General features: G+C 43.1%; 1 protein-coding gene across 1 annotated transcript in view; it reads left to right on the plus strand.

Moving 5' to 3' along the window:
• LOC112434115 (NACHT, LRR and PYD domains-containing protein 12-like) overlaps nucleotides 1-11,090 on the plus strand; it is a 41,265-nt gene extending 30,175 nt beyond the window's left edge. Inside the window, exons 8-11 of the mRNA XM_076876298.1 lie at nucleotides 3,511-3,684; nucleotides 10,357-10,403; nucleotides 10,552-10,848; nucleotides 11,077-11,090. Coding sequence (XP_076732413.1) covers nucleotides 3,511-3,684; nucleotides 10,357-10,403; nucleotides 10,552-10,848; nucleotides 11,077-11,090 — 532 coding nt within the window. The remainder of the gene's footprint in view (nucleotides 1-3,510; nucleotides 3,685-10,356; nucleotides 10,404-10,551; nucleotides 10,849-11,076) is intronic.
• The last annotated feature ends 3,764 nt before the right edge of the window (nucleotides 11,091-14,854 follow it).

Below are 14,854 nucleotides of genomic sequence, written 5' to 3' on the forward strand. Positions count from 1 at the left end.
CTGTATAAATGTTGCACTCAGCTTTGTGGTCTCCAATATCACTGAAATGCAGCCAGATGCTGCTCATTTTGCCTTTTCACTCTTTCCTGACACGCTTGCATTTCAATACAGCTCCCATTTCTCTGTGTACTGGTCTCTACCACTACCCTTGGGACATGTCTTCTTTCACATAATGGTATGATCCCAGTCTGTCTCTTAAAGTGTTTGGCCACATGGTTTGCTCATCAGAATAAAACCTCAGCCGTGCTCACATTGATTATCAGCAAGCCTGAAAATTCATCAATATTTGACATATGAAATTATCTCAAGGGCTGGATTTGGCCCACGGGCCATATGTTTGACACCCCTGGTTTACACAGTTTGGTATTCAATGTACAAGTGAGCTAGCTCTCAGCTAACTAGCAGACAAGCTAACTGCTGGGACTGCGTCTTTCTAACAAGAGCGTCAGACACTCAGACTGGTTTCCTTTGTGGATGATGATGTGTTCTCACACTGATCCTTCATGCTGATGCTGCCATCCACCCACTGCTCCTGGATTCATCATCTCCATCAGCCCTCACAATACTCCACCTTCTTCAGCTTCATGTTCAGCAGCCTGGATGGACAGTAATTCTTTCCATGGGTTATGGTGGGACATTGAGAGCTGAAGTCAAACAGCAGTGAGAATGAAAGACTGATTCATTTCTATTTAGTCTTGTGATGTGCAGCTTTGTTCAGAGCATTAAGGCCCAGCAAAGATTACTGAGGTCATAGAGTCCTGATGAAACCTGTGTGTTTATAGAAACTGAGACCAGATGAACCAGAATAAAAGGACATTAAAATGAAGTGTCAGCTACACAAAGGCAAAGCTATTCAGTTGTTGCTGTGAGTTATTTAAATGGAGGATGGAGTCAGACTTTAAGCTGCTGGACTCAGTCACTATATCCTGTTGTCCTCATAGAACCTGGACACACAGACTCACCTGTGACACAGTGACACACAGTGTGGGCTACACACACATTAGAAAGTGGATCAGTCACACTTGTGCAATCATTTGTTGTGCTGGGAAACCATGAACACTTTGAATCACATTAATGGCTTTGTTACAGCAACATTCAATCATGAGTTCAAAAGTAGTGTATTGTGTACTTATTTTAATAGTACTGCAGTATGAGAAGTGCAACATTCAGTGTGCAGAAACAGATCAGGTGCTTTCTAACAGCAGTGTTCCCTTTAACACAGCAGCAGTTCAAATATTTCTGTCAGTCTGAGCTGAAACATGAATCTAATCAAATATCAAATCAAAGTTCTTTGCCTCTGCCAGGACGTTAACATTTGATCTAGTTTTTTACAAAGTTCCCTCAGCGTCCAGAGCCACCAACATACCTTTGATCAACAGCAAGTGAACATTTATAAATGTGTGTTTGCAGAACAGGAAGCAGCAGAACTATTGTTCTGTTATCAGGCAGCAGCACAAACGCTCATCAGCTCATTTACTGTGCAGGACTTTGAGTGTGTGAAGTGTGTGTTTGTGCTGGATTTCCTTTGGAGAATCTCAGTCAGAAACCAGACAAAGAAAAACTCTTTCAACAGTCCAGGTTGAGTTGACAACATGAACTGCATTTATCTTCCTCTGACTGACATGTTCTTCCTCCTCTGCACCGAGCCAGCTGCTAAGACTCACAAGCTCATTGACATTTTCTGATGATAAAGAAACTCTCTTCTTCTGCACAATATGAGCAGCAACAGAGAAGAAGCTTTCACAGGTACAGATGTTGCAGCTGTGGCCAAGTACATGTGCTGCATGTTGGAGCAGCACTCTAATGGACAGGCCTCTGTACTGATGGTGGGCTCTGCTCTGTATCCACCACACTGTTCTCAGCTGAGTCTTCCTCCTGTTCACAATCACACTCTGATCAAGCATGTTCATATTGTAACGCCGTGGCTTTCGTAGTCTCTCCTTTTTCTACAGCTCATGTGTTCTTCTTGTGATGCTGCGTCTTGAGGCTCATACATGCCGTCATTTGTTGATCCTAAGAACGTTCCTCAGACCGACTTCTTCAACAACAGATAACTTTAGTTGTATCAACACTGCCTCCTGGAACAGTTTAAAATGAACATGTCAAAGATCTGTACCTGTCTCCATGTTTCTGTCCCCGCCCCTTTCTTTCTGTCCTGGGTCATGTGAGCGCTGCAGTAGTATTAGGCCCACCCTCAATGCTCCCATTGGCTGAGACGCATAATGACGCCCATTTCAAGCCAGCACTGATCAACATCCCTCCTGTGACCCATGGCTGTTATATTCAGAGCCAGTGAGCACTTTCACAATAATCATGATTTTAAAAACTGTGATTAAAATAATTGCTGACGTTAATCAGTTAATGAGTTAACGAGATAATAACAGGTTAAGTTGCCCTAATAATTAGACTTTGGTGACAAACTGATGTGATCTCCATGTTTCCTTTGTTGGACTGTGGGCGAGTGTCAGAACTGAATGTACTGAGTAACATGTAGAGTTTAAACATGTGTCAGTTCCAGTTTTAGAGCTCTAAAGTGCAGCTATCATGTTAGGAATATGTTAGGAATAGACAGGAACACTGAGCACACTGAGGTCAAATCTTTATTTTACCACTCGCTGCATTCTTGATGTTCATGAATTCAGCAGGTTCATGATTGTCTGCAGCATCAATCTCATATTTCCATCTAAAGTGTTGAATTTGACTGTTTGATGTTCTTTATGATCTCTGGCACCAGTTCATCTGTAGGCTGAGCTCAGTCCATCCATTTAGTGAAATGATGTTTAAAGGTCTCCTTGTTCTGTGAGCGTGCACAGATCCTGAAGCAGAAAGCCTGGGTTACAGAGAAATGATCATCACTGTGATGATGCTCATCATCTCTGACTGGGATTTGAGGTTTTGTCAAAGCAGCAAAGAAAGCCTGGCTATGTTGGACTGGGTGTGGAAGCAGCTCCCAGTTTGAGTTCAGGAGACAGACGCCCTCTCTACTTTGAAGATCAGCTTCAAACTTTCCTTTTTGATAAAGCTTATAGTTCGAGCTGGATCAGGTGACCCTGAACCATCCCTTAGTTATGCTGCTATAGGCTCAGGCTGTTGGTGGACTTCCCATGATGCTCTGCTTTCTTCTCCCCACTTTTCACTCCTGATGCTTTTATATGTCACTACTGCATGTCCTTAACTTTTGTCTCTCTGTTTTGTTCTTGTCTCTCTGAGCTCATCTCTTCTCTTTCCCCTCACCCTGCAACCAGTCATGGTAGATGCTCCTCCTGGAGCCTGTTTTCACTGGGAGGATCTTTGTGTCAAAGGGAGTTCTTCTTCCCACCATCACCAAGTGCTGCTCACAGTGGAGGCGGTCACCTTACACTGTTAAACAGCTTCAGATGACTGTTGTTGTCTGTTGGGTATTGTCACTTATAAATAAAGTTACATTGAATGGATGTAAATGGATAGATGTTATTGTGACAAAGAGAAAACAACTGTTGACAGATTGATTGTTGTTTTGTGTGTTTGCAGTCTGTCAGGATGTCTGATCACAGAGGAAGGCTGTACTTCTCTGGCCTCAGCTCTGAGCTCCATCCCCTCCCATCTGAGAGAGCTGGACCTGAGCTACAATCATCCAGGTCCCTCAGGAATTAAGCTGCTGTCGGCTGGACTGAAGGATCCAGGCTGGAGACTGGACACTCTCAGGTATGGAGAGAAAATCTGATAGAGGAGGAAGAGCTGGAAACATTTCCCGTGTCTTTCACTCACTTCCTGTTTGTTTCCTGCAGATGACACATGAACAATCACACATGCAGGAATATTTTCAGGGTCAGACACACTAGTCTAGCTGGATAGTTCATGGATATTTATGTAGGGGTCCCCAAGGAGTCTGTTTGCAGGAACATTTAGGTCACAGGTGTACCTGATATAGATACCAGTGTACCTAATAAAGTGTCAGCTAACATTTGGAAATGGAAGCTTAAATAATGACAAACTGTACATTCACAGCTGAATTCACAATAAATTTGTTCTGAAGTGCACATTTTTCTGTTATTGTTCTCAAACAACAGAATGAGAATGAAATATTGATTCTAACAGGGCCCATAAACAGCATTAGCTTAGCAGCATTAGCTTATCAGAGTTTCTATCATGGTCACAGAAATCTTTAGCAGAGAAAAGTGGCCTACTTAGCAATAGCTGCTCAAGTTGTATAAAGAAAGGGAAAACATTAGCATTAGCTGCTAATGGCAGCTTACTTAGCATAAACTGTTCACATCTTTATAATGCAAGGGAAAGGAGTCACTCATGGAAGCCTATTTAGCATTAACGTCTCACATCATTATAACACAAGAGAAAAGGGTATTAGCGTTAGCTACTAATGCTTATTCACCTCAAATTAGCTTTAGCTGCTAATGGTAGCCTACTTAGCATTAACTCCTCACTAATATAATGCTAATTCACATCAAATTAGCATTAGCTGCTCATATTGTTATAAGGAAAGAGAAAACGGTATTAGCATTAGCTACTAATAATTATTCAGCCCTAATTAGAATAAGCCTCTAAAAGCAGCCTACTTAGCATTAACTCCTCACATCGTTGTTACCCAACGGAAAAGAGTATTAGTATTAGCTACTATCATTTTTAACAAGTAAGAGAAAACAGTGTTAGCATTATTGAATAATGCTAATTCACACTAAATTAGAATTAGCTATTTACAAGAGCGTACTTAGAATTAGCCGCTCACATTGTTAAAAAGTAAGGGAAAACAGTATTAGTATTAGCACATAATGCTAATTCACGTCAAAGTAGCATTAGTTAATAATGGCAGCCTACTTAGCACTAACTGCTCACTAATATAATGCTAATTCACATCAAATTAGAATTAGCTGCTCACATTGTTAAAAGGGAAGGGAAAACAATATTAGCATTAGCTGCTAATAATTATTCACCTAATTAGAGTTAGCCCCTAATGGAAGCCTAGTTAGCATTAACTCCTGACATAGTTATAATGCAGGGGAAAAGGGTTACCATTACCAGATAATGCTAATTTACATCAAATTAACAATTGTTAATAATGGTAGACTTCGTATCATTAGCTGCTGTCGTTCTTACAAAGCAAAGGAAAACAATATGAGCATTAGCTGCTAATGCTTTTTCATCTAAAATTAGCATTAGCCACTAATGGCAGCCTACTTAGCATTAACTCCTCACTAATATAATGCTAATTCACGTCAAATTAGCATTAGCTGCTAGCATCAGCCTACCTAGCACTAGTTGTTCACATTGTTAAAAGGGAAGAGAAAACGATATTAGCATTAGCTACTAATAATTATTCACCCCTAATTAGAATTAGCCGCTAATGGCAGTATACTTAGCATTAACTCCTCACATTGTTATAATGTAAGGGAAAAGAATTAGCATTATCTAATAATGTTGACCTTGGCCCACTGGAAAAGTTCAGAACTAAAGATTTAGGAGTGTTTCTCGATAGCTCTTTCTCATTTGAGAAACAAATGAATTCTGTTATTAAAACCAGCTGTAAGGTTTATATTGTTGATTGATGCTTAGAAATATTTACTCATATATGCTTAGAGTTGTATAATTGATTGCATAATGATAGAGGTTTGATCCTTAGTAGTCTGTAAAGACTCTGTGTGACTTCCAGAGTGCTCTGGCATGCACACACCACTTGGGGCCGTGAGAGAGGTCGTACCCTCTCTTACTGATTTATGGTGTAGGACAGGGGTCTCAAACTCAATTTAGCTGGGGGCCGCTGCAGGCAGAGTCTGGGTGAGGCTGGGCCGCATTAGGTTTTCTACAAGAAAGGCATGGTTAAAAAATTCCAATCTTCTCAAATCTCTTTATTTTTATTTTTTAACACAAAATATGAAAAATGAATAAACAAATTAAGAATTAATAAGAAAATAAATCAATCTGTAATACATAAATAAAATAATAATAAGATATTTTTAGTCAGTGAACTTGTGTTTTTCTTTCAGTCTTCTATATCTGCATTGTTTAGATTGAAATGTCTGTATTAACAGTTCTATAACCTTCTTCTGAACATGAATGGAACACTGTAGAAAATGAACTGTTCTTCTGAACATGGCTTCTCTTGCCTACTCCTTGCTGCTAGAGACCTGGCAGCGTTTCCTCTCGCATAGCCGAGCCAGATTTGGCCTGAGGGAGGAAGCAGTTGCGACCCTCAGTATGTCTTGAAGATGATCATCCGTAAGTCTGGACCTGTACTTGGACTTATTGAAGTTCAAAGTGGAGAAGAGCTTTTGGCACAAGTATGTGCTACCAAAAAGGCACATGGTCCGCTTGAACATTCGGGAAAGCCGAGGGAAACTAGGGCTCAAGTCTCTCAAAAATTGTCCAAGCTTGTCTGCTTTTCCACTCACCTCCCTGAACTTTGCTTTGAGTTCAGAGTTGCACTGCAGCTCAATGAGCTCCATTTGAAGCACAGAAGGGGCATCTTGCACATCAAAGGAGAAGGGGTCCGCAAAAATGTGAAAGGTGGCTCTGTGTGTCTTGAAGTCAGCAAACCTGTGATCAAATTCCTCCTGTAGCCTCAAAATGACATCAACATACTCGTCAGCACTGAATGGTGTGCCTGCATCCACGAGTGCCTTGCATGCTGGGAAATGGCAAAGGTTTGTCTGAGAGAGCTGAGCTTTCCAGAGCGCCAGTTTTGTGGAGAATGCTCTCACGTTGTCATAGGCAGCACTGACAAGTTGCCCCTGGCCTTGTAACGTCTTGTTCAGTACATTAAGCTCATGTGTCATATCAACAAGAAAAGCTGAGTCCATGAGCCATTTGGGATCAGTTAGCACAGGAACACTAACTCCATCCTTCTCCATGAAGGCTTCACTTCTGCTCTCAACTCAAAAAGTCTCTTTAATACATTTCCCCTGCTGAGCCAACGTACCTCAGTGAAGTCGAGCACATCCCCATATTCTGACTCCATTTCCTCTAAAAAAGCACAGAACCTTCGGTGCTTTAAGCCCCTGGATCTGATTTGGTTGATGCATTTCACAACAATAGACATCACATTGTCAAACTTCAGGCATTTGCTGCAAAGGACCTGCTGATGGATGATGCAGTGCAGAGCAATGGCCTCCTCCACGCCTTCCTCTTCCAGTTTGTTTTGTGCCACCAGTCCATGTTTCCTCCCTGTCATTGATGGCGCTCCATCTGTTGTTATTCCAACAAACCTCTTCCATGGCAAACCAACATTCTCAATGGCATCACACAGCTTGTAAATATCTGCTGAGCGGTGGTCTGGCCATGCATTGGAATTACTGTGAGCAGCTCCTCCATCACTTCAAAACTGTCATCAACACCACGGACATACATTGGGAGCTGGGCAGTGTCGGTGATGTCTGTGGTCTCATCAAGAGCGACTGAGTATACACTGAAACATTTGGCTTTCTCACACAGTTGGTCATAAATGTCACTTGACAGGTCAGAAATGCGATCTGCTGCGGTGTTGGCAGAAAGGCTGATGTTGCTAAACTGACCTTTCTTTCCCGGACAGACTATATTTGCAGCCTGCAATATGCACTTTTAGACAAATGCACCTTCTGTGAATGGCTTCCCTGCTTTAGCAATCATCTCACTAACCACGTGGCTCCGACTGCTGCATTATTCTCTTTGGTTGCTTTCTTGGAGAAATCTTGCTGCCTCAGTAGATCTGTTTTAAGACTGGCAACCCGGTTCGCTCTCTCGTCTCCCTGGTATTTTGCATCCAGCTCAGCATGTCTAGTTGTGTAATGACGTTTCAAATTGTATTCCTTGTGCAGCGCAACTTTCTCTGTGCAAATAAGACAGGTCGGGGTGCCCCTGTGCTCAACAAAGAAATATTGCATTTCCCACTTTTCCTGAAATTGTCGGTGCTCATCACCAACCTTTCTCTTCACCGCAGGCTTTGAAAAAGACATGTTTGGGGCTATGTGACATTTATAATTCTACTTGGTGTCACTGTCGCATTGAAGTTTCAATCAAGCGTTTAGCCGACGGACGGGGAACGTCTCAACGCGTAGAGAACGTCATTTCTGCTTCTTTTTCTTGCAACCGTAGCACGGCGATGGGCAGATAAAAAGCCGGTAGCAGTCTCCTTTGTTTTTACGCTCGATGTTCATGTCTTTCATGACGACACGAACACCGTGGCGTTTGCAGATGGTAGAAAGTGCAGGGATAGCGAGCGCAAAAAAGGCGACTGCTCACGGCGCCGGGCTGTTGTTACAGGAGAAAGAAGCGGAAATGACACCGTGACATATAACAAATAACATCAGCTGTTTCTGATGTTAGTTGTTTTGACTGCTTTTACATTATATTGAAATATATGTAATGTTCATGTTTGCTGCAATGCAAACGCAGTGATGCAAATAAAAACATGGAGCCACAAATTACGGTGCGACCCTATAATTAGTCCGGGTTACCGGGGACTGTTGTTGCCGATGAACAGGTGTCGCTATGTGACTGCAGACTAAATTGGGCTGCATTGAGTTCATGACTTTTCTTTTATCCCGCCGCCTACGCATCACTGTGAGAGTTAATATGAGATCTCTCTCTGTGGAAAAATAACTTTAAATCCCACTGATGTGTGTATAAATCTATATACGTATAATGTCCCGCTGGGCAGCAACTTAAAAAAACAACTTTTTTTGAAGTGTTGTGAACGCAGCGCGCTGGGGCGAATGTCGGCGTTTGCCCAATAGAAAGGAGGAAGCCAGCCAGGCACAGGAAAGAAAGAAACACTCCAGGGCAACGCTGCTGGAACTTTGACTCATTGAGAAATGTTTCCCTGCTTGCATCAAGCCCGGCTGGTGTCCCCTGAGATCCATACCCCACCCTGATTGGTGGGTTAATTCAGCTCCGCCCACAACACTGTAAAGTGTCATACATTATCAAACTAACATTACATTTTCATATTAAGGTGGGGCCAAAAACTATCGTCCTGCGGGCCGCAATTGGCCCGCGGGCCGCGAGTTTGGGACCCCTGGTGTAGGAGGACACCTACTCTGTGTCTGGTTAAGTATAAGAGCCCTTTGTTAGGGGGACCGCTGGACTCTTAGCACCAGCTTTGGGGTCACAGGGTCACATCTGGAACACACACACACACACACACACACACACACACACACAGACACACTATGCACACACACACACACACTATGCACACACACACACACACACACACACACACACACACTATACACACACACACACACAGACGCACACACACACACACACACACACACACACAGACACACTATGCACACACACACACACACTATGCACACACACACACACAAACACACACACACGCACACACACACACACACAGACGCACACACACACACACACGCACACACACGCACACAGACACACACGCACACAGACACACACACACACACACACGCACACACACACACACAGACACACACACACACACACACACATGCACACAGACACGCACACAGACACACACACACACACACACACTATGCACAGACACACACACACACAGACAGACACACAGACACACACACACACACACACACTATGCACAGACACACACACACACACACACTATGCACAGACACTCACACACACACACACACACACACACACACACACTATGCACAGACTGGTACTCTTTGTTCATACCTGTGTAAGACGTCATAATGAACTTGTGCATATTCATGGAAGCTCAATAAAGAGCAGTGTTACGAGGGAGCAGACGAGAGCGACTGAGGTCAAGTGAAGGAACGGCGCTGTCACAGTTCTCTCCCTCATCAATTGTCTGGTTCCAGCGGTGGGTCTGTGCTAGACGACCCATCACCAGCTTTTTCCACTGGTTACCAGTACGTGGTAGAATCCACTTCCAGATCTGGTTGTCTTTAAATCTGTGAATGGATTGGCTCCATCTTATCTCTCTTTAACAAAAGAATCCAAGTGGAGCCCTCAGGTCTGCAGATAAGCAGCTTCTGACCAGAACTAGACGTAAAAACAGAGGTGAGCTTTATCGATGGCTGCAGCCAAACTCTGGAACAGTCGCCCTTCACATCAGGTCGTCACCAACACTGGACATTTTTAAAAGCCGGTTGGAAACACATTTGTACTCTGTAGCTTTCAATCCTGACCAGTCTTTATAGTCATTACTGTGTATGTTTCCTATTTTCTCTCTACTCTGTGCAGCACTTTGGCTCAAGCTGTTTTTAAATGTGCTGATAAATAAATGTAGATTTCTTTGAATAAAACAGTGGAGCCGAGCTTTGAGCTCAGTGTGTAACAGTGTGTGTGTGAGAGCCATGTAATGTCCATGTGTGCATGCTGACTGTGCTGCTCTGACCCCCCTCCTCCTTTCAGGGTGGAGCCTGCTGGAGTCCGATGGTTGAGACCAGGTCTGAGGAAGTGTAAGTGTGTTTTTAATGGGATTCATGAAAACAAAGCAGCACACATTCAACCATCTTCATCATGTCAGGAGTCATCATCAAAGTGTCAATCAATGAACAGATGATGGATCAATAACTGCAGCTGGATTGTGTTTGTTCTCTCCATCAGATTCCTGTCAACTCACAATCGACACAAACACAGTGAACACAAAGCTCCAACTGTCTGACAACAACAGGAAGGTGACACGTGTGGAGGAGGTTCAGTCATATCCTCATCATCCAGACAGATTTGATGTTTATCAGCTGCTGTGTAGAAATGGTCTGACTGGTCGCTGTTACTGGGAGGTCGAGTGGAGAGGAGACGTTGATATATCAGTGAGTTACAGAAGCATCAGAAGGAAAGGAGACAGTTATGACTGTGTGTTTGGATGGAATGATCAGTCCTGGAGTCTGAGCTGCTCTGATGGTGGTCCTGGTTATGTCTGGCACAATAATAGACAAACATTCATCTCCTCCTCCTCCTCCTCCTCCTCTGTCTCTAACAGAGCAGCAGTGTATGTGGACTGTCCTGCTGGCACTCTGTCCTTCTACAGAGTCTCCTCTGACACTCTGATCCACCTCCACACCTTCAACACCACATTCACTCAAACTCTTTATCCTGGGTTTAGGTTTCTCTGGTCTCGTGGTTCCTCAGTGTCCCTGTGCTGAGTGGAGTGTAAAGAGTGTCTCCTGTTACAGAAACACTCTGACTGTTGAACAGATAGTTCAGTCTGTACATGTCTGTCTCTTTCACTCACAAACACGTTTTCAGATTCATGGATTCAATCAGTTGATGTTTGAAACTCTTCTAAATGATTCCTTGTAAACTTCTTCAGTCACAAACAAACAGGAAGTGATGTCACATGTGTTCCTGTCCACACAGCAGAATGAGTCTATTGCTGACAGTGATGTACAAACAGAGTGAGCATTTCTGAGGCCCAAAATAAACTGAGTAGTTCACTGAATGAACAATGGACTGTGAGCTCAGTTCCTTCATCATTAGTATGGATTATATATGTATATGTATTATATTAGTATCATATATATCAGGTGCTGCTGCTTTCAGTCATTGTGCAAATGTGCTGTTTGTAAGCTTGTAAAGCTGCAGTCAGCTGAGACTGAAGAAGTCACCTGATCAGTGAGCAAACGTTTCTGAAAACGTCCAGATGAACAGAATCAACCTTTTGGGATCAGCCAGCAATGCAGCATCATTGTTGTTCAGCTTCAGAGGTTTGCAGGAATGAACTGATGACCAGAAACAGCTGCAAAGTCCAAGAAAATACCAGCTGGAGTTCAGCTGCATTTGAAGAAGTCAAAGAAAAGTAAGGATGGCAAAGGGCGACGTTTTCTTCCAAAGAGCTGCAAACATGGTCGACGCCTCATTAGAAGAATCATCTGGACATTTGTGAGGAACTCTAACCAAGAAAGCAACGTCACACAGATCCAACAGACAGTTTCCATGACTGCAAGTGTTGAGTGGAAAAATGCTACATTGCATTATTGCATCCTCTCACCACAGGAGGCGCTGTTGGCACCACTGATTGCTGATCAGCTGTTCTCTGATGATCTGATTGATACTGTGAATAACGGGACTCACTGAACTCTGTGACACAGTGAAGATTACAGAGTTTAACTTCAACATCTGACTGACGTCACACAGACAGAAGGATGAACCAGTGAGGCACAGAACACAGTTACTGGAGATACTGGATCAGCTCCATGTGAACCTCTGATGGAGAAGCTGCTGAGCCAGAGAAACATCAGGACATGACAGCAGCTGCACTTATCTAACAACATGTAGCAGAGCTGATCTATGTTAGAGGATCTATCACAGCAGCTGAAGCCAAAGTCCAACACTGGATACCAGCTGAGCCTGTGCTGAGTGTAGTGTTACAGGAAAAGGGCAGAAACACTGGTAGCTCCCAGTGATGCTGACTGGGGCACAGAGCTGAATGATGCAGCATCAGGACACTGTTTCAGTCTGACTGACAGAGAAACCTGTAGCTGTATCTACATGTGAGGCAGAGGCCACACAAGCAGCTTTCTATGTTTCACAGTGACTGAGATCTTCAGTGGGGGTGGACATGCTCCTGTACAGACCTCTGAGGAGAACCAAGGTGCAGTCAAAGAGTCCAGTCTGTCCTCACAGATGTGAACATGTGCTTTCATCAGGTCTGCTGTCAGCTAGCAGGCTCACATCAGAATCACTGTTCCTGAAAAACACAGTCTGTGTGACATCATCAGTCAGCTGATGGTCCCAGATCTGAATGGTTTCTGTCTCTACTGAGGAAGTCAGAGAATATCACTGAGGTGTGGATCAGGTCTGAGTGAGCTGTGGAGGGACAGCTTTAAACAGTCCACAGGTCTCACGTCCTGCTCAGTCTGGTAGCAGATACCTCGTATTGTTCCAGATGTGCTGACATCAGCAGCAGCACAGCTGTGTGATACCATGAATCTCAGTTATTGATCCAACACACAGTAAATACAAAGATCAGGATTTCTGAGAGTAATCATTATGAGTCTGAACACATGATCACTGAATGTTAGTCTCCACAATAATAAGCTAACACAAGCAAACACAGCTTTCAGCTCTTATTTTGAAACTGGCTTATTTAGAGAGCTGTGATGTGAGCGTGCCTGGCTCTGAGGCACTTGGGTCAGCCTCTGTTGTTTAGAAGTGTTACAGACTGTGAATGACACAGACCTGTCAGTTTCCATGTTTGTCTGTAACACAGCTCAGGGCTCCATGCTGAACGCATCCATCCAGTGTTATTGATCCAGGACTGATACCAGCATTGGGATCAATACTACAACACACAATCACATGTGTCCACGTGATGCAGTTTGAAGAGCAATCAGATGTCTCTGTATGAGGAGGCGGGGTCACAGGAGGTTCACAGAAACTCTGCAGCAGCATCATCAGCTCACATGGAAACTTTGATGATTCACTTCTGTGGTGTTTTTACAGAAACACGTCACAAAATTAGCTCCACCTGTTTTGTGAGCTTTGACTTTCTTGTCTTCATCCTGGATTCTTGTGTTGCTGTTTTTACACACAGCAGATATTTCCTGGTTGCTTCCTTGATGACCACATGAAGCTTTCTGAAGCTTGGATTGAAAACGCTTCATTACTCAAAGCTTTCCAACACAGGCCTCTGTGCTGCCATCTGGTGGACAAACATGTGAAGTGCAGCGTGAAGCTACAAATGAAACTGCTTCAGCTACGTTTATATATAACATACTATAACCTATATAATGTGGAGATCAGGGAAATTATTTTGTTGCTACTGTTAATAATCATCATCATTACCATTGCATTAATAATATAATCTACAGCATTGATATTGCATTCAGATGTTTAAACATTTTGGTACCCAATTAGCCTTTACTACAGGTGCAGTTATAACCACTTTAAACTGTTGAGTTGAATCTATGATCTTAAATGCTTTTGAATGCTTGTTATAATCTTAAGTGTGTATGGGCTGATTCTGTTGATTCTGAGGACACTCTGTGCAAAGTCTTGACAGGAAACTGCAGGTTTGCAGAGCGTGCTTTTGCAAAAGTGAAACTAAAAGCAGAGTGTAAGTGCAGCTGATTCTGAGGAGCTGTTTGGATGATGCTATTTGAATAACCAGGTTGTTCATTATTATCTTTTATACTTTTATATTCTGTTATTAAGCTTCTAGTAGAGGTTCTTGATTAAAACATTTATTCAATATACTACATATATAGTTTTAGTAAACTGCTAACACATGTGAGAGTGGCCTCTGTTTGACTGCGAGCGTTAGTAGGTGAGAGGTGACACAGAGTGCCAAGTGAGGTCGTGACACACACACACACACACATAGTAGATACATTCAGTTATAGGTGAGAGGTTAATCATGTTTGCTTGCAACTGCGGGCGTGCAGAAGTGGTATCTTACTGCAGAGCATGGTCTGTGGTTTTGGAGAAGCGGCAGTCAAAAGGTTGACAGGAAACATCTGCCATGAAGATAGAGATAATGTTCTTTTCAAACTGTGTTAAAAGTCATTGTGGTTTTGATTTGACGTATGTACAGTGGGGCAAAAAAGTATTTAGTCAGCCACCAATTGTGCAAGTTCCCCCACTTAAAATGATGACAGAGGTCAGTAATTTGCACCAGAGGTACACTTCAACTGTGAGAGACAGAATGTGAAAAAAAAATCCATGAATCCACATGGTAGGATTTGTAAAGAATTTATTCGTAAATCAGGGTGGAAAATAAGTATTCGGTCACCTCTTTTAGTTTAATTACTTCAATAAAACTGTTTTATTTAACTGTTTCGCCTCTTGACTCCTTTTTCTGACCCGGTCACTTTTGTTACTTCCCCCTCACCGCCTAGACCCCCCCCAGGGGAACGTAACATGAGTCATAGTCTTTCTATCCATGGTAGCTTCCACTGCTGAGGCTCGG

This window comes from Maylandia zebra, linkage group LG2, assembly GCF_041146795.1.
Source record: "Maylandia zebra isolate NMK-2024a linkage group LG2, Mzebra_GT3a, whole genome shotgun sequence".
Classification (NCBI taxonomy): domain Eukaryota; kingdom Metazoa; phylum Chordata; class Actinopteri; order Cichliformes; family Cichlidae; genus Maylandia; species Maylandia zebra.